Here is a 17,606-nt window from a genome sequence, read left to right as displayed (position 1 = left end):
CAGCAAGTGCCACATCCAGTCTTTTCTTAAACACACCCAAGGATGGTGACTCCACCACCTCCCCAGGCAAAGCATTCCAATACTTTATTATTCTTTCTGTGGAAAACTTCTTCCAAATATCCAACCCAAATCTCCCTTGAGACTGTATCCTCCGGTTCTGTCAGTGCTGCCTGGAGAAAGAGACCAACCCCAGCTGACCATAACCACCTTTCAGGGAGTTTTAGAGAATGATAAGGTCACCCCTGAGTCTCCTTTTCTCCATGCTGAAAAACCCCACCTCCCTCAACCGTTCCTCACAGGGTTTGTGTTCCCAACCCCTCACCAACACTCTGGAAGCACTCAAACATCTCAACATCCTAAACTGAGGGGACAGAACTGGACACAGCACTGGAGTTCCCCCTGTCCCAGCCCTGGTACCTGCCATGCTCCATTGCTGGGCTTTCTTGTCGGGCGGGCGGTAGATGAATTTCCGCAGGGAGCTGACGGTGTGCGAGCCCACCAGGGTGTAGCGGCCGAAGGCTCGGCAGTCCACCACCCGAATATTCAGGGGAGGGTGCAGCAGCTCGTTCTCTGGGAGGTCCTGGGAGGCAGAGGAGGGGTGGGTGTCAAGGGCTGGGAGGGACTGGTTTGGTGGTTGGGAAGGGCAGAAGGGATTGGGGATGGGATCGTGGTGGGAAGGGCAGTAGGGATTGGGAATGGGATCGTGGTGGGAAGGGCAGTAGGGATTGGGAATGGGATCGTGGTGGGAAAGGCAGTAGGGATTGGGAATGGGATCGTGGTGGAATGGGCAGTAGGGATTGGGAATGGGATCGTGGTGGGAAGGGCAGTAGGGATTGGGAATGGGATCGTGGTGGGAAGGGCAGTAGGGATTAGGAATGGGATCATGATGGAATGGGCAGTAGGGATTGGGAATGGGATCGTGGTGGGAAGGGCAGTAGGGATTGGGAATGGGATCATGGTGGGAAAGGCAGTAGGATTAGGAATGGGATCATGGTGGGAAAGGCAGAAGAGATTAGGAAGGGGATCATGCTGGGAAGGGAAATAGGTTTAGGAGTGGGATCATGTTGGGAAGGGAAGTAGGGACCAGAACTGGAATTATGGTGGGAAGGGAAATAGGGATTAGGAATGGGATCATGCTGGGAAGAGCAATAGGGATTAGGAATGGATCATACTGGGAAGGGCAGCAGGGATCAGAATTGGGATCATGCTGGGAAGGGCAGTAGGATTAAGAATTGGGATGATGCTGGAAAGGGAAATAGGGATTAGGAATGGGATCATGGTGGCAAGGGCAGTAGGGATTAGGACTGGGATCATGCTGGAAAGGACAGTTGGGACCAAAACTGGGATCATGCTGGAGGAAGTAGTCCAGAGCTGCTCTCCCAAAATGTGGCTTGGGAGCCCTCAGGTGAAGGAATGGTGTCCATGTGCTCCATTGCTTTGGGAAAACTGGAGTAAAGGGCTCAGAGCCATGGTGGGATCCATAAATTCCAGGTTCCAGATGAGGGATCAGAGGGAAGGGGTTGCACTCACCACCTCAAACCACTTGACCAAAGTGCTGAAATTGGGGTTTTTCTTGTAGTTCTGGATCAGGGCAGACTGGACACCCTTGCCAGCACACTCAATGTCCACACGGGGCCGGTCCACCTGGGCCAGGTTCACTCTCTTCAGGTCCCTGAGCCCCCAGAACAAGATCTGAGGCAGGAGGAGGAATGTGAATGTGAGAGGGACGATCCCTGGGAGCTGGTTCTCCATGGAGAGGGATCCCCCTGCTGATTTCATCACAGGGCAGTGGTGGATCCCTGGGGTATCTCCTCCTGACACCCTGCAGCACAAGGTCTGCTGCCCTTGATGTCCATTTTCCTACTTTTTTCCTTTCTTGGCCTTTTCCTGCCCTGGGAATCCACGGAGCAGCTCTGGATCCAGCACTGCCATTACTTTATCCCACTGGAATCAGTGTCACTGGGGAAACTTCCCTGTCCCTACCTGGCATAATAGACTGCCACCACCTAAAATTCCCCAAAACTGAGACTTTCCCCACCTCCTCATTCCTCAAAATTGTGAGGAACAGAGCTCATTTATCAGAACGAAAATGTGTGGAGAAACTGGAGCCAAAATCCCTCTGGACACCTGGCCAGCAGGACCTCACCTGAGCAGAGACACCTGCACCCGGGGCTGAGATGTGCCCTGTGGGCATTGCCTGGGTCATGGATGTCCACCAGGACCTCCAAGGGACAAAGGCCCTCTTGGACACATCATGAACCACGAAATCATTTGGAAAAGTCCTCCAGGATCATCGAGTCCAACCTGTCACCCGTCCTCACCTTGTCCCCAGCCCAGAGCACTGAGTGCCACATCCAGAGCCCGACCCCCCCTGGCTGTCCCCTCCTGGCAGGGAGTTGTGCAGAGCCACAAGGTGCCCCTGAGGCTCCTTTTCTCCAGGCTGAGCCCCTTTCCAGCTCCCTCAGCCTCTGCTGGGGCTCAGCCCCTTCCCCAGCTCCGTTCCCTTCCCTGGACACGCTGCAGCCCCTCCAGGGCTCTCCTGTCAGGAGGGGCCCAGAGCTGCCCCAGCACTGGAGGTGCCCCAGCAGTGCCAGCACAGGGGACAGGCACTGCCCTGGGTTGTGCCTGCAATATTTTGGATACAAAATCCCCCTTTAGACATCCATGGATACACAAGAGGCATCCCATCCTCATTGCCTGAGGTTGATGGGATACAGAACAGCAGAGCTATGGGATTGCTGTGGGAGTAGATTATCCAGCTCTGTGTCATCCCTAACATTCCCTGAGCTGCATCTCAGCCTGGGCACTGCTCACTCACTGTCCTGCCCAATTTTGACAGGAAGGAATGATCCAATTCCCTGTTTTTTTTAAGGATGCTGCAGCCTGGTTCCCAGTCCACCATGGACAGATCCTCGAGTCCTGTCCCCTCCTGCCCTTCCAGCACCCTCTGGGATGCTCTCCTGCCCCAGGGCAAGGCCCCACATGGACATTGGTTACCTCCACTCTGTATCTGCTCAGCACTGGCCGAATTCCCAGGGGCACAGGCAGGATGGGACCCCGGTCCATGTCCGTGGGGCCGTCGATTGGGGGCAGGTCTGATTTACCCCCGGGGCCGATCTGGAAGAGATGGATCAGGGATTAGGATCTGCTCCTCTGAGCTGCTGGGGAGCAATTTTCAGTCCACACAGTATTGTGGAACCCCAGACTGGCTCGGTTTTCAAAGATCAACTCATTCCAATCCCTGCCATGGGCAGGGATTAATTCCAGAGGGAGCTGGGCTGTGTCTCAGCTGGAACTGGTCCTAGTTTTGGGATCTGGGGTGTCTCAGAGGGCTGAGAGCACAGGACAGCTGCTTTGGGAAGAGAAAACACAGGAGCAGAAGGTGATGGGAATTCCTTCCACACAGAGCAGTGCCTGGAACAATCCAAACTTCTCAGCCCACCAATGATTCCCATCCCAGGATTGTTCCATCCTGGAATTGCATCTGCTGGGCCACGTGTGAGGGAATGGAGATGTGGTCCCAGAGCTCAGCCCAGGAGCAAGTTTAAGGACCCATTTTCAGCCCAGGGCTTGGGAAAGATCAAATATCCCATGTGAGCTATTCCCTTGGATGAGCACCTGCCCCAGCAGATAAAGGAGATGGGAAAATGTTGGAATTCAAAATGCAGGGAAATCTCAAAACATTAGGCCTGTAAGCCAAAACTCAAAATAAATCACAGGATTTGATTTGAAACCTTGGAGAAGACTTCCAAACTTAGGTGCTAGAAGCAAGAATGTGGATTTATAGTCTAAAGCAGAGACATATTAACTTGAGTAGAGAAAAGTTTAGCGTTTAGAGTTTAAGATATGGGAAAAAATAAAAGTAGTTCCAAAAGTAACCAGAAGTTTTAGAGGGCAGCACTGTAGATTTGTGTTTCATGATATGATTGGCTAAGAAAGCTGACATGGGAGTATGAGTCAATAAGACAAAATAACTTAGTATTGGGATAGAAATATAAATATTCTTGTTGGCAGTGTTTTATTGGCCAACAAATGCTTAAAAGGTCCTGTAATCAGAAGTCCTGTGACTTCTGGGCCATGTGGTGAAGATCTGTGAGACAAACTCACTGTTCCTGCCTATGTAGAAGACAAATAAACTGCACTTTCTAAAGCACCCCAGAGGTCTCGTCTCTGCTCCATGGGGAAAAATACCCACCAAGGAAATGTGATGTGGGAGCAATGAATCCAATAGGAAAAACCATTTCAGTGGATGGAACATGAGATGCAAAAGTGGAAGAATTAAACTCTGGTATTGCCCTGGACTGTGAATCATGGGATGGTTTGGTCTGGGAGGGACATTAAATAACATGGAATTCCAACATCCTGTCATGGACAGGGACACCTTAAACCTTTCCAGGCTGCTGCAAGTCCCATCCAACCCTGCTTTGGACACTTCCAGCATCACTGATGAACAACAAGTGGTTGATCCATCGAAGAGAAACTATAATGATCAGGTGAAGGCGCAGTTATTCCCAGTTATTCCCAGTTACCCAATTTTCCATAAATTAATCCCCTCTCATGTTCCCTTCCACTTCCTGCCATCCCTTTGTCCAGCTGGCACCTGGAGCAGCTCGAAGGCGGCCAGCAGGTCCCCGGCTGTGGCGTTGCCGCGGTAGATCTGGTAATATTCCAGCTGTGGTGGGAAGCGTGGCGGGCAGTACTGCTCGTCTGACATCTTCACCACAGGCTTGGCGAATGTCCGGCCCATGAAATCGGCTTTTCCCTGTGGAAAGAGCCCTTGGGGTTGGGGATCCAACACAGGAATTCCAAAATGAGCCCTGTGATTCTCCCCAGGAACACTTGTGGTTGGGGATCCAACACAGGAATTCCAAAATGAGCCCTGTGATTCTCCCCAGGAGCACTTGGGGTTGGGGATCCAACACAGGAATTCCAAAATGAGCCCTGTGATTCTCCCCAGGAACACTTGTGGTTGGGGATCCAACACGAGAATTCCAAGATTAGCCCCGTGGTTCTCCCCAGGAGCCCTTGGGGTTGGGGATCCAACACAGGAATTACAAGATTAGCCCCATGGTTCTCCCCAAGAGTACTTGGGATTGGGATTCCAACAGAGGAATTCCAAGATTACCCTTGTGGTTCTCCCCAAGAACACTTGTGGTTGGGGATCCAACACAAGAATTCCAAGATTAGCCCCATGGTTCTCCCCAAGAGTTCTTGGGGTTGGGAATTCAACAAAAGAATTCCAAACTTAGCTCTGTGATTCTCCCCAGGATCCAACATGAGAATGCCAAAATTAGCCCTGTGGTTCTCTCCAGGAGCACTTGGGGTTGGGGATCCAACACAGGAATTCCAAAATTAGCCCCATGGTCTTCCCAGGAGCATTTGAAGTTGGGCATCCAACATGGGAATTCCAAAATGAGCCCTGTGGTTCTCCCCAGGAGCACCTGGAGTTGGGGATCCAACATGGGAATTCCAAAATTAGCTCAGTCTCCACAGGGACATTTGAGGTGGGAGGATCCAACATGAGAATTCCAAAATTACCCCCATGGTTCTCCCCAGGAGCCCTTGAGGTTGGGAGTCCAACACAGGAATTCCAAAATTAGCCCTGTGGTTCTCCACAGGAGACCTTGGGGTGGGGGATCCAACCTGGGAATTCCAAGATTAGCCCTGAGATTTTCCCCATCGTGGTTGGAACATGAACGAGATCAGCGCTGTGGTCTTGGGATGCCAAAGCTCAGGGAAAACTTTCAGTCATGACTTCCTGAAGGAGATTTGGGACAGCTGAAGGTTGGGACAGAGAGGAGGCCAGGGATGAGCAGTTTTCCCAAATGGAAAGGCCCCTTGGCCACAGCCTCTTTCTTCCCTCTCCAAAACATTGAGTCACATCTGAAATTTATGAGCTGCAGAGGCTCCATGGGAGATGCAGAGGGACCATTTTCCAAGGATCAAGGAAAAAAAACCTCCCCAAATCCACCTCCTCCAAATCTGGAGAGATTCCAGCATCCAAACCATGCACAATTCCATGTGGGATTTTCTCACCACGGTGTCCTGGTCGTAGATCTCGATGACGATGATGGGGGGGTCGTCCCGCATCTCGTGAGCTTCCCCGTACAGCTCCACGTTGTCAAACACCAGGAGCTGGTCCCAGGTCGGGCAAAGGGTCTCGTTGAGAACCTGGGAAAATGGTCTAGGAATGGACCAGGGTCCTAGGAAAGGGTGGCAGGTGGGGCTGCTGTGTATTTTTTGGGATCAGGAAGGTATTAGGAATCTCCCAGGGATTCTTCTGAGGAAAACAATCCAACAGCAGTTGAGCAGAGTTGGATTATCCCCAGTGTCCTGACTTTCTAAAGCTTGGCAACACTTAGACTGGGAAGGGAACACTGAAAAATAACTTTAATGTGACTCAGTTCTGATAAACCACCAGAGAATCACAAGGAATCCCAGAGAATTGAGGGGAATCGCAGCCACTGGGGTGTGGGATATATTTTGGGAACGGGCTCCTGCAGAGAGATCTCCTGGAAAAGTCAATGCCCAGTTCCAGAGCTTCTCTCCCACCTCAGGAGCCCAGGATCAACCTAATCCTTGTTCATGGGATCTGTGCTACGGGAGAATATGGAACCTGTGGGGTCAGCCATCCCTCCATCCCTGCATCCCTGCATCCTGGCAGTGCTCACCTCGGTGCACTGGCTCTGGGAGATGAAGAACACCCGTGCAAAGGGATCCGAGAGGCCGCTGCTGTCGGCTGCAAACAAACTCCTGGCTTGGTACATGTGGGCTCGCAGCTGGAACACCTGTTTCTCTGCAAGAGGGAGGGAATGGGATGGGAATGGCTTGGGATGACCTCTGGGAGCCTGTCTTGGCTTACAGAGCAGGATGTGACCAAAAGGATGCATTATATCCCTATCTGTTGAAGCCAGGTGGGGCGGTGATCCTTATCTGCATGGGATATATCTCCTGTTAATGGACCATTGTTTAAACCAGCTGAGCAATCATCTTTATCTTCCCACAGCCCATCCTCCCTCCAGGAGATATCTCCTATGGCCAGTGAGCCCCAGTGCATGGCTGATAAAATTCCATCATCCCACTGGGAGATGCTCCAGCCAGGGCAGGAGCCAAGCCTTTCCCACCCAGAGAAAAACTGAGATTTGGAACACCAGAGCAGCCTTTCCACTGGATTCCAGAGGAAAACCAGACCCTTCCACATCATCCCTGGAGCTTCAGAGGAAACTGCACCTTCTCCAGGAGCACTGCTCCAGCTGAACCACATCTGCCCCTGCAGGAGGATGCAGCACCATGGAATGGGACTGTGCCACCACCCTGACTGACTGACTGTGCCAGCTTGGATTCTGACTCTGGCACTGTTTGGGATTGGGTTTTGTTGTATTACTGTATTTTTATTTTAATTTTCCTAGTAAAGAACTGTTATTCCTATTCCCATGTCTTTGCCTGAGAGCCCCTTAATTTCAAAATTATAATAATTTGGAGGGAGGGGATTTACATTTTCCATTTCAAGAGAGGCTCTTGCCTTCCTTAGCAGACACCTGTCTTTGAAACCAGCCCACTCAAGGGACACCTCAGGAGCCTGGTTTTACTTATGGGTGAAGGATCTCAACTCAAAGCACAAATCCCAAATGGATATGGATTTCCTCACTATCCTGCTTGTCATATGCACAATGACAAATCTGAATAAGGTTAGGATAGGAGGGAACACAATTCCCAGCCCGCCAACTGTCCTGGGACAACGAGAACAATTCCCCCTTAGCTCCTGGAAGTGCTTGGATGAGGGGGTTTCCAGCCAGGCTCCTCCCCTCCCTCTCCATGCCCCATCCCATGGGAACTCCTTACTGGTGTAGAGGAGGCTGATGGGTGGGAAGGAGGGCAGGTTTTGGCCTCGGGGGACTTTCTTCTCCTCGAACCCACAGGGGAGGCCGCTCAGGAAGTCCTTGCGCTGCTTGTTGAGGCCCAGCCACAGGTAGATCTCCATCTTAGCCTGGACTGTCCAGCCAGCAGGGCCAAACCCCCTCTTCCCAGGGAGCTGAGGAATGGAAGAGTCCACATGGATATCGGGAATATGGACAGAGCCCTCTTGGAGCACCCAGTCCCTCTGGGACACTGTGCTGCTGTTCTTTTAACCCAAGGATCCTTTGGGATCATGACATTGCTCTGGCTCAGGCATTGTCCTCTTTCCCACTGTGGTTTCCTTTTCCTAAGCCAGAAATTCTCTGGATTTCCAGCTGGATCAAACATTTCCTTCCAAACACTTCCCAATTACCAGACTGGGTAAGGTCAGTTCAGTCTGGTTCTCGCTATGAACAGATTTCCACCCCTACTAGCAGAATATGGATCATACTTTTCCAATATTCAAACCCCAGAAAAAATGGAAACAAAACCCTCATCCTCATCTCCCAAATTCCCTCCACTTCCCTCCTCCTGGCTGCAGCTCCCCTGGGACAGAGGGATCCTCACCTTGAGGAAAACTGTCTTGACTTTGGCGCAGTCCTTGCCCATCTCCTCATCCACGATGGAGTACAGGATGTCCTTGGAAGGGATGCGGGCGTAGGCAATGCGCTTGTTGTTGCTCATCATCCAGATGAAAACGTCAGGAATCGTGTGCTGGGGCTGGGAATGCCACAGCAGAGCCCTGTCAATGCCCCAGATCCACCCACTGAGGCACTGGTGGGGCTGGAGATCAGCTGGAGGCAAATCCAGCAAAATCCGTGGAAGAAGGATGCGCCTGTGGCCAAACTGGGGGCACTGGAATTGTTTTGAGATTCCCACTTTGAAAAAGCTGCTCAGGAAAGGAGCTAGGAGTTATGTTGGTTAAAGTTAAAAAAAAAATGTAAATTTGGGCATAGAAGACTGAAGGTTTTCCTTCTCTGCTCCTTCAGTGGTTCTTGGGGAGGGGAAGGCAGCATCCATTCCTTCATTCCTTTCTAGGGAAGAGTTTCCCAGTCTGGGCAGGGCCTGTCACACCTCAAATTTGGGTTGGGTCAAGGCCAAGGAAGGCCTGGCTATAACCAGTGATGGAGCTGGGAGCCTTCCATGAGGAATGGAAACAGGAGGTGCAACAGCTGCAGCTCCAGGGAGGGCCAAGAACCACCTCTGAGCCAGTCCTAAACTGGAAAAATGTCATGGAATCATTCTGGAGCCTAAAAGGGCTGCAGGAGAGCTGCAGAGGGACTTGGGGCAAGGGATGGAGGGACAGGACCCAGGGAATGGCTCCCATGGGTGGGATCCTGGGCAGGAATTGTTCCCTGGCAGGGTGGGCAGGGCTGGCACAGGGTGCCCAGAGCAGCTGTGGCTGCCCCTGGATCCCTGGCAGTGCCCAAGGCCAGGCTGGACACTTGGAGCAGCTGGGACAGGGGGAGGTGTTGGGTTGGAACTGGATGGGATTTCAAATCGCTTCCCACCCAAACCAGTCTGGGATTTGATGTGTCACTTGCCAATTCCCTATTTCCCAGGGATCCACGGGATCACTCTATGGCTGGGATTGGCTGAAACATCTCCAGCTTTGCTGCAGGAGGACCCAGCTCTGTCCCTGCCTGGGAAACTCTTGAATTTCTTTTACATCAGCTCATTCCCACCCAGGAGTGCACAGGGAGTGCACAGGGATCATGGGCTTGGAATGGCTCCTTGCAGAGGGACCTCTCCTGCCCTTGGATGTCTCCATCCATCAATCAATGGATCCATCCATCCATCCATGGATCCGTAGATCCATTCTTCCATACATGGATCACTCCATGCATGCATGCATGCAACATCCATCCATCAATCCATCCATCCATCCGTCCATCCATCCATCCATCCATCCATCCATCCATCCATCCATCCATCCATCCATCCATCCCTCCACCCATCCATCACTCCATGCATGGATCCATGCCTGGATACATCCATCCCTCCATGGATCCATCCATCTATCCCTCCATCCCTTCATGCATGGATACATCCATCCCTGCATGGATCCATCTATGGATCCATCCATCCATCCATCCATCCATGGATTTATCCATCCATCATCCCTCCATCCATTCATGGATCCATGGATCTATCCATGCATCATCCATCCGTCCATTCCTCCGTCCATCCATCCATCCATCCATGAATTCATCTATCCATCATCCCTCCATCCATTAATGGATTCATCCATCCATCCATCCATCATCCCTCCATCCATTCATAGATCCATGGATCTATCCATGCATCATCCATCTGTCCATTCCTCCATCCATCCATCCATCCATCCATGGATTCATCCATCCATCATCCCTCCATCCATCCATGGATCCATCTATGCATCATCCATCCATCCATTCCTCTGCCCATGCATCCATCCATCCACCCACCCATCTATCCATCCATCCATCCATCCATCCATCCATCCATCCATCCATCCATCCATCCATCCATCCATCCATCCATCCATCCATCCATCCCTCCCAGCTTTCAGTCCCCACGAGCTGCCCCAGCCAGAGCCCCCTCTGCCCGTGAGGGACCCACCTCATCCGCCAGGAACCGCAGCTTCTGCAGGAAGTTCTGCACCAGCTTCAGCTTGTCCTTCATGGTGTTCCTCTTGACCTGGGAGCGCAGGGCCGTGGCCTGCTGGGCCATGTTCTCCTGTGGGGACAGCCAGGACATCAGGACACAGCTCGGACACAGGAAAGGCTCCTCAACCCCACCAGGCTGGGGTGGAACCTTCAGACACCCTGTGGCTGACCTCAGCACGGGAGAGCCCCTGAGAGAGCTGAGGAGAAAATGGCACCACAAAGGTGTCACCTGAGCTTGGAGAATTTTGGGGTGGCTTCAGGAAGGAGCCTCTCCTGCTGTCACCCAGCACCTGACCCTTGGGGCTTCCAGGTGAATGTGTGGAATTTAGCAATTCCTGGCTCTTGAGGATGCAGTTGGACACTGAAAGTTGGTGTCCTTGGCTGTGCCAGTTGGATGAGCCACCAGCTCATTGTCCATCTCTACTGCACATCCTTGGCAAGGAGTGGGGTCACCACCCCCAAACCTCTGTCCCTGGAGCCGCTCTGCCTTGAGATGTTCCCAAAATCACCCCCAAATCTCTGTCCCTGGAGCAGCTCTACTCTGCAAGGTTCACCAAAATAATCCCCAAATCTCCATCCCAGGAGGAGCTCTGCTCTGTGGGGTTCCCAAAATCACCCCCAAATCTCCGTCCCTGAAGCAGCTCTGCCCTGTAGGGTTCCCAAAATCATCCCCGAATCTCTGTCTCAGGAGCAGCTCAGCTCTGTGGGGTTCCTAAAATCACCCCAAACCTCTGTCTCTGGGGCAGCTCTGGGGGGGTTCCCAAATCTCCCCCAAACCTCTGTCCCTGGGGCAACTCTGCTTTGCAGGGTTTCCCAAATCATCCCCAAACCTCTGTCCCTGGGGCAGCTCTGTGGGGTTCCCCAAATCATCCCCAAACCTCTGTCCCTGGAGCAGTTCTGCTCTGCGGGGTTCACCAAAATAATCCCCAAATCTCCATCCCAGGAGGAGTGCTGCCCTGCAGGATTCCCAAAATCACCCCAAACCTCTGTCCCTGGAGCAGCTCTGCCCTGCAGGGTTTCCAAAATTCCCTTTTCCAGCTCCTCTGTGCTCCCAAATTTCTTTCCAGAGTCTGGTGGAGGGGACACAGCAGAGGTTTGTGACAAGTGACCCAAGTGACACAAAGGACTTGGGTGAGACCCAAGCGGGTTTTGGGCTCCTCTGCTCAGAATTAAACCCCAAACCCTCGACCCACAGGGAAACCAGCGTGTCCATGGACCAAATTCCAGCCCCTACTCAGGAATCCTCCTCCACTTTTCCCAAAGCTTCCCTGAACAATCCGTGCCACCCACCCAGGGAACAATTCCTGCCCAGTTTCCCACCCAGCCCTGCCCCTGGCAGTGGGAGCCATTCCCTGTGTCCTGTCCCTCCCTGCCTTGTCCCCAGTCCCTCCCAGCTCTCCTGGAGCCCCTTCAGGACCCGATCCCACTCACCAGCTCCCGCATGCAGGATTTGAGCCTCTCCCGGTCCAGCCTCGTGCGGGACGAGTGGTGCTGGTCCTTGTCAGCCAAGGTCAGGAAGCGCCTGCAGGAAAAGGGGGATTCCCATGGGAACACTCCCCAGGGAGCTCCCTGGAGGAAATTTCCAACCATTTCCAACAAAACCGTGGGCCAGAGATTGGTTCACACCGGACTCAGAGCCAGGAAGGGACAGGAGGTGTCACCAGGTGCCACCAGCCTGTGGTGGCCACAGGATTGATGTTTTCAGCCCTGCTTTGGGGTGTTTGGGGTGCAGATGGAAGGAACCCAAACTCCCAACTCAAGGCAAAAGATCCAGCATCGTGCCAGTGTCATGGAATGTTGTCCCATTGTCCCAAGGACAGGGCACAGTGAGGTGGCACTTGCCCTCTGGGAGCAGGGACCTGCAGGGTGCTGTTGTAGGTCCATATTATATTATTGGCCCTTCACAAATACTGAAATGAATGTTATATGCATAATGCTGGAAAACTTTCCTGTATTAATATAATTTATTTTAGTTCTGCTATTAACAAAACTTAGAAATACTAGTGTGGTAAATATATATTTTTCTTGGACTACAGCATGGTGATGTCAAAAAGCTTTAGTTCATGTAACTTATTCAGAGAATGGTAAAAGAAAAAAAAAACTTTAAAAAATTATAATCAGGAAATTCTTCACATTCTTGAATTATCAGTGGCAAACACCAGAATACCAGGGAAGGAATTTATTGATCTTCAGTTATAAGGGAGTAACAACAGGACAGAGAGTTTGGGGGGGTTGTGATTTTGAATAATGCATGAAGATGTGTGAATATGCAACAGATTGATGCATTTAACGAAGTGTTTTCTGAGTTAGTGTGTGCTTTGGCTGAATGTCAAGCACCCAGCCGTTGCAACCTTTTGCTTTATTGTCTGTCTCGTATTGTATATTTTTAAATTAAGCCTTTTGAAGTTTCCAGGAAGGTGAACCCCCGCGGGCACTCACAGGCAGCCGCTGCTCAGCTCCTCCAGGACCCCTCGGAGCCGCCGCTCCGGGTGCGGCTTCTCCGTCTTGATCATCTCCTGCACGTCATTGAGCCCTTCCTCCTGCAGTGAAAATGGGACAGCGTGAGGGGTGGGCGGCTGGGGAGCCCCCTAATCCAACCCCGCACCCAGGGAATTCCGGCTGCTTCCCTGGAACACGTCCAGGGACCCAGCGCTGGGAATGGCTCTGGTGCCTTCAAGGAATGAGCTGGAGTTTGGGAGATCCAAACCCTCTTGGAGGGACCTTTCCCAGGTCCTGCTGTGACCCTGCCAATGTGGAGCTCTCCTGAAGGCTCCCTGGGAATGAGCTGAGACTTAATCTTAAAATCATGGAGTGTTTTGGGTGGGAATCATTGGATTCCAACTCCACTGTCTCAGGTGGGGACAACTTCCACTGCCCCAGGTTGTTCCAAATCTCATCCCTTGGAGCCTGTGCACCTCCCCACCCTCACAGGGAAGAATTCCTTCCCAATATCCTGTACAAATCTCCTCTTTTCCAGTTTGTACCCATTCCCTGTGTCCTGTCCCTCCATTCCTTGTCCCCAGTCCCTCTCCAGCTCTCCAGGAGCTCCTTCAGGCTCTGGAAGGGGCTCTGAGCTCTCCCTGGAGCTTTCCCTTCCCCACATGAGTGCTTCACCCCTCTGTCTCAGGTGACAAAGCCTCTGCACCTCTGCTCCCTTTTGTGGGAACATCTGGATCTGACCCACAGAATTCTCAAGGAGCTGCTGGAATTTGGGGGATTTCCCTGTTTCCAGGCTAATAAACCGTGTCCCAGCTGTGTGCCCCCACCCTCCCTGCCCACCCCTGTCCACCCCTGACCAGCTTGTCTCCGATCTTGTCCATGATGTTGGCATTGTAGAGCCGGCGCCGCTGGTCCTGCCACCAGCTCCGGATGTAGATGCAGGGCTTCTTCTCCAGGTAGGGCAGGTGGAAGTAATTCCTGCAAGAGGAGGCAGGAGAGATGCTCTGTGGGGGTCACAGTTCTGGAACAGCTCCCATCCCATCCCATCCCATCCCATCCCATCCCATCCCATCCCATCCCATCCCATCCCATCCCATCCCATCCCATCCCATCCCATCCCATCCCATCCCATTATCCCATCCCATCCCATTATATCATCCCATCCCATCCCATCCCATCCCATCCCATCCCATCCCATCCCATCCCATCCCATCCCATCCCATCCATCCCATCCCATCCCATCCCATTATCCCATCCCATCCCATTATCCCATCCCATTATCCCATCCCATTATCCCATCCCATTATATCATCCCATCCCATCCCATCCCATCCCATCACCCCATCCCATCCCATCACCCCATCCCATCCCATCCCATCCCATTATATCATCCCATCCCATTATATCATCCCATCCCATCCCATTATATCATCCCATCCCATCCCATCCCATCCCATCCCATCCCATCCCATCCCATCCCAGTATCCCATCCCATCCCAGTATCCCATCCCATCCCATTATCCCATCCCATCCCATTATCCCATCCCATCCCAGTATCCCATCCCATCCCATTATCCCATCCCATCCCAGTATCCCATCCCATCCCATCATATCATCCCATTATCCCAGGAGACAATGCCATGATGGGAACAAGGGATGCAGGAGCTCAGGAGCAGGAGGGAGGCAGCTTCAGTTGTGTCAAAATTCAAAATACAGGGAAATCTCAAAACATGTGAGCCAAAGCTTAGAATTGAATTGAACACAGGATTTGATTTGAGACCTTGGAGAAGACTCCCAAACTTTGGTATTAGAAGCAAGAATAGTCTAAAGCATTTTAGGATTTATAGTCTAAAGCAGAGACATATTAAATTGAGTAAAGTTTAGCATTTAAAGTTTAAGATATAGAGAAAATTAAAAGTGGTTACAAAGGTCACCAGAAATTTTAGAGGGCAGCACTGTAGGTTTGTGTGCCATAACATGATTGGCTAAGAAAGCTCACACTGGAGAATGAGTTTATAAAATTGAATATTTTAGTCTTGGGTTAGAAATATAAATATTCTTGTTGGTAGTGTTTTATTGGCTAATAAACCTTTCAAAGGTCCTGTAATCAGAAGTCCTGTGACTTCTGGGCCATGAGGTGAAGATCTGTGAGACAAACTCACAGTTCCTGCCTATGTAGAAGATAAGAGAAATAAAAAGTACTTTCTAAAGCCCCCCAGGTCTCTGCTTCATTGGAAAACATCCCTGCCCAGGAAATGTGATGTGGGAGCAGTGATCTCACAGTGCAGAACAGAGGCTCTGTTTCTCTGAGCCCATTCCCAGTGACAGGGCTGGGATGGATGGTGCATCCCATCCCTGGGAGTATCCTGGGTTGGACAGAGTTTGGAGCACCCTGGGATGATGGAATGTGTCAGGGTTGGAACTGGATGATCTTTGAGATCCCACTGGAATCGCCCTGGGATTCCAAAACCTCCCAGTTGCTTCAATTCCTGCCCAACCTGTCCATGAGGTGCCTGGAAAGGGGAATCCTGCTGCACCTGGAACCACCAGGAGCCAAATCCAGCTCCAGCCCTTCCCAGGTATTCCACCAGGAGATGTCAGCAGAGCCCCGTGCCTGAGCAGCAGCCTCACAGAGGCTGGAGATTTTTGGATAAACAGGGTGGGGGAGACCCAAAAACATCAGAACTTCTCGTGTTCCCTTGGGATTCAGCTGGACAAGGAGCTGAGGAACAGAGGGAATTCCAGGAGGACTTAACTCTGCTGGATATTCATGGAAAAAAAGGAGGGAATTCCAGGAGGACTTAACTCTGCTGGATATTCATGGAAAAAAGGAGGGAAATCCAGGGGGACTTAACTGTGCTGAATATTCATGGGAAAAAGGAGGGAAATCCAGGGGAACTTAACTGTGTTGGATATTCATGGAAAAAAGGAGGGAAATCCAGAGGGACTTAACTGTGTTGGATATTCATGGAAAAAAGGGAGGGAATTACAGGGTGATACTTATCTTCCCTGAATATTATTTTTCCAATTTATTTAATCCAACAGTGCATTCAATTAACACCAAGCTACTGTTAAAAGGTGATAAAAATCCACTTTAAACCAAATCTCATAATCTTAAATCCAATTATCTTCCTTATCCCAGTCCTTGGTATGCAAATCCATGTCTCACCAGGCAGAGGATCTGAGCCTTTTTTCCCCAATCTCCTGCCTGGTGTATTTCCAGATTTTTTCAGCTGTTTTTCCATCTGGGATCTTGGCACTGCTGAAGCCACACTGACCCATGTCCCCAAGTGCCAGACAAGGTGGATGCACCGACCACAAAAATCCAGGTGGACACAGTGACCACACAAATCCAGGTGGACACAGTGATCCAGTGCCCAGGTGGACACACTGACCACACAAATCCAGGTGGACACACTGACCTACCTGTCCATGACCAGATGGACACACTGACCACACAAATCCAGGGGGACACACTGACCTACCTGTCCATGACCAGGTGGACATACTGACCAGTCTGTGCTCACAAGGAACACAGTGATCCAGTTCCCAAGTGGACACAGTGACCACACAAATCCAGGTAGACACACTGACCTATCTGTCCATGACCAGGTGGACACACTGACCAATCTGTGCCCATGGGGAACACAAAGATCCAGTTCCCAAGTGGACACAGTGACCACACAAATCCAGGGGGACACACTGACCTATCTGTCCATGACCAGGTGGACACACTGACCACACAAATCCAGGTGGACACAGTGATCCAGTGCCCAGGTGGACACAGTGTCCAATCTGTGCCCATGGGGAACACAATGATCCAGTTCCCAAGCGGACACAGTGACCACACAAATCCAGGATGGACACACTGACCTGTCCAGTGCCCAGGTGGACACACTGACCATACAAATCCAGGATGGACACACTGACCTGCCCATGACCAGGTGGACACACTGACCTGTCCAGTGCCCAGGTGGACACACTGACTATACAAATCCAGGATGGACACACTGACCTGCCCATGACCAGGTGGACACACTGACCTGTCCAGTGCCCAGGTGGACACACTGACCATACAAATCCAGGTGGACACACTGACCTGTCCATAACTAGGAGGACACACTGACCTGTCTGCACCGAGGTGGACCCAGTGTCCCAGTGCCCTGGATGGACACACTGACCAGTCTGTGCCCAGATGGACACACTGACCACACAAATCCAGGGGGACACACTGACCAGTCTGTGCCCAGATGGACACACTGACCACACAAATCCAGGGGGACACACTGACCAGTCTGTGCCCAGGTGGACACACTGACCTGTCTGTGACCAGGGGCTTCATGGGCTGGGATGAAGAAACAGAGACCAGCTCTCCATCCTCACCACCTTCATCATCACTGGAATTCTGGAGCAGCTCCGACTCCTCCTCGTCCCCATCCCCTCCCTCCTTCTTCCTCCTCAGGAGGGGTTTGCTGGAGCCATCCACCTGGTTGCCATAGTTACCTCAAGGAAAAAAAGAGATGGAATTGATTCACAGGGCTCTAACTCCCAGCTCTGGGGTTGAATTCGGGTTGGCAGAAGTTTTTTCTGCTGGAATCACAGAGAACTTTGGGGTTTGATTGC

The 17,606-nt window shown here is 51.6% G+C and overlaps 1 protein-coding gene across 3 annotated transcripts in view; it reads right to left on the bottom strand.

The window, feature by feature from the left end:
• OTOF (otoferlin) overlaps positions 1–17,606 on the bottom strand; it is an 82,324-nt gene that overhangs the window by 20,277 nt on the left and 44,441 nt on the right. For all 3 annotated transcript variants that reach the window (XM_079325992.1, XM_079325994.1, XM_079325993.1), the window contains 13 exons: positions 17,303–17,486; positions 13,841–13,961; positions 12,984–13,084; positions 11,976–12,066; positions 10,498–10,614; positions 8,464–8,616; positions 7,843–8,032; positions 6,672–6,796; positions 6,037–6,171; positions 4,601–4,762; positions 2,998–3,117; positions 1,531–1,692; positions 418–580 (listed from right to left, as the gene is read on the bottom strand). In XM_079325992.1, coding sequence (XP_079182118.1) covers positions 418–580; positions 1,531–1,692; positions 2,998–3,117; positions 4,601–4,762; positions 6,037–6,171; positions 6,672–6,796; positions 7,843–8,032; positions 8,464–8,616; positions 10,498–10,614; positions 11,976–12,066; positions 12,984–13,084; positions 13,841–13,961; positions 17,303–17,486 — 1,824 coding nt within the window. The remainder of the gene's footprint in view (positions 1–417; positions 581–1,530; positions 1,693–2,997; positions 3,118–4,600; positions 4,763–6,036; positions 6,172–6,671; positions 6,797–7,842; positions 8,033–8,463; positions 8,617–10,497; positions 10,615–11,975; positions 12,067–12,983; positions 13,085–13,840; positions 13,962–17,302; positions 17,487–17,606) is intronic.

The sequence above is a fragment of the Erithacus rubecula genome (genome assembly GCF_903797595.1).
Source record: "Erithacus rubecula genome assembly, chromosome: 2".
Taxonomy (NCBI): Eukaryota; Metazoa; Chordata; class Aves; order Passeriformes; family Muscicapidae; genus Erithacus; species Erithacus rubecula.
Note: the sequence above shows the minus strand (reverse complement) of the source record. Positions and strands in the feature narration are given on the sequence as shown.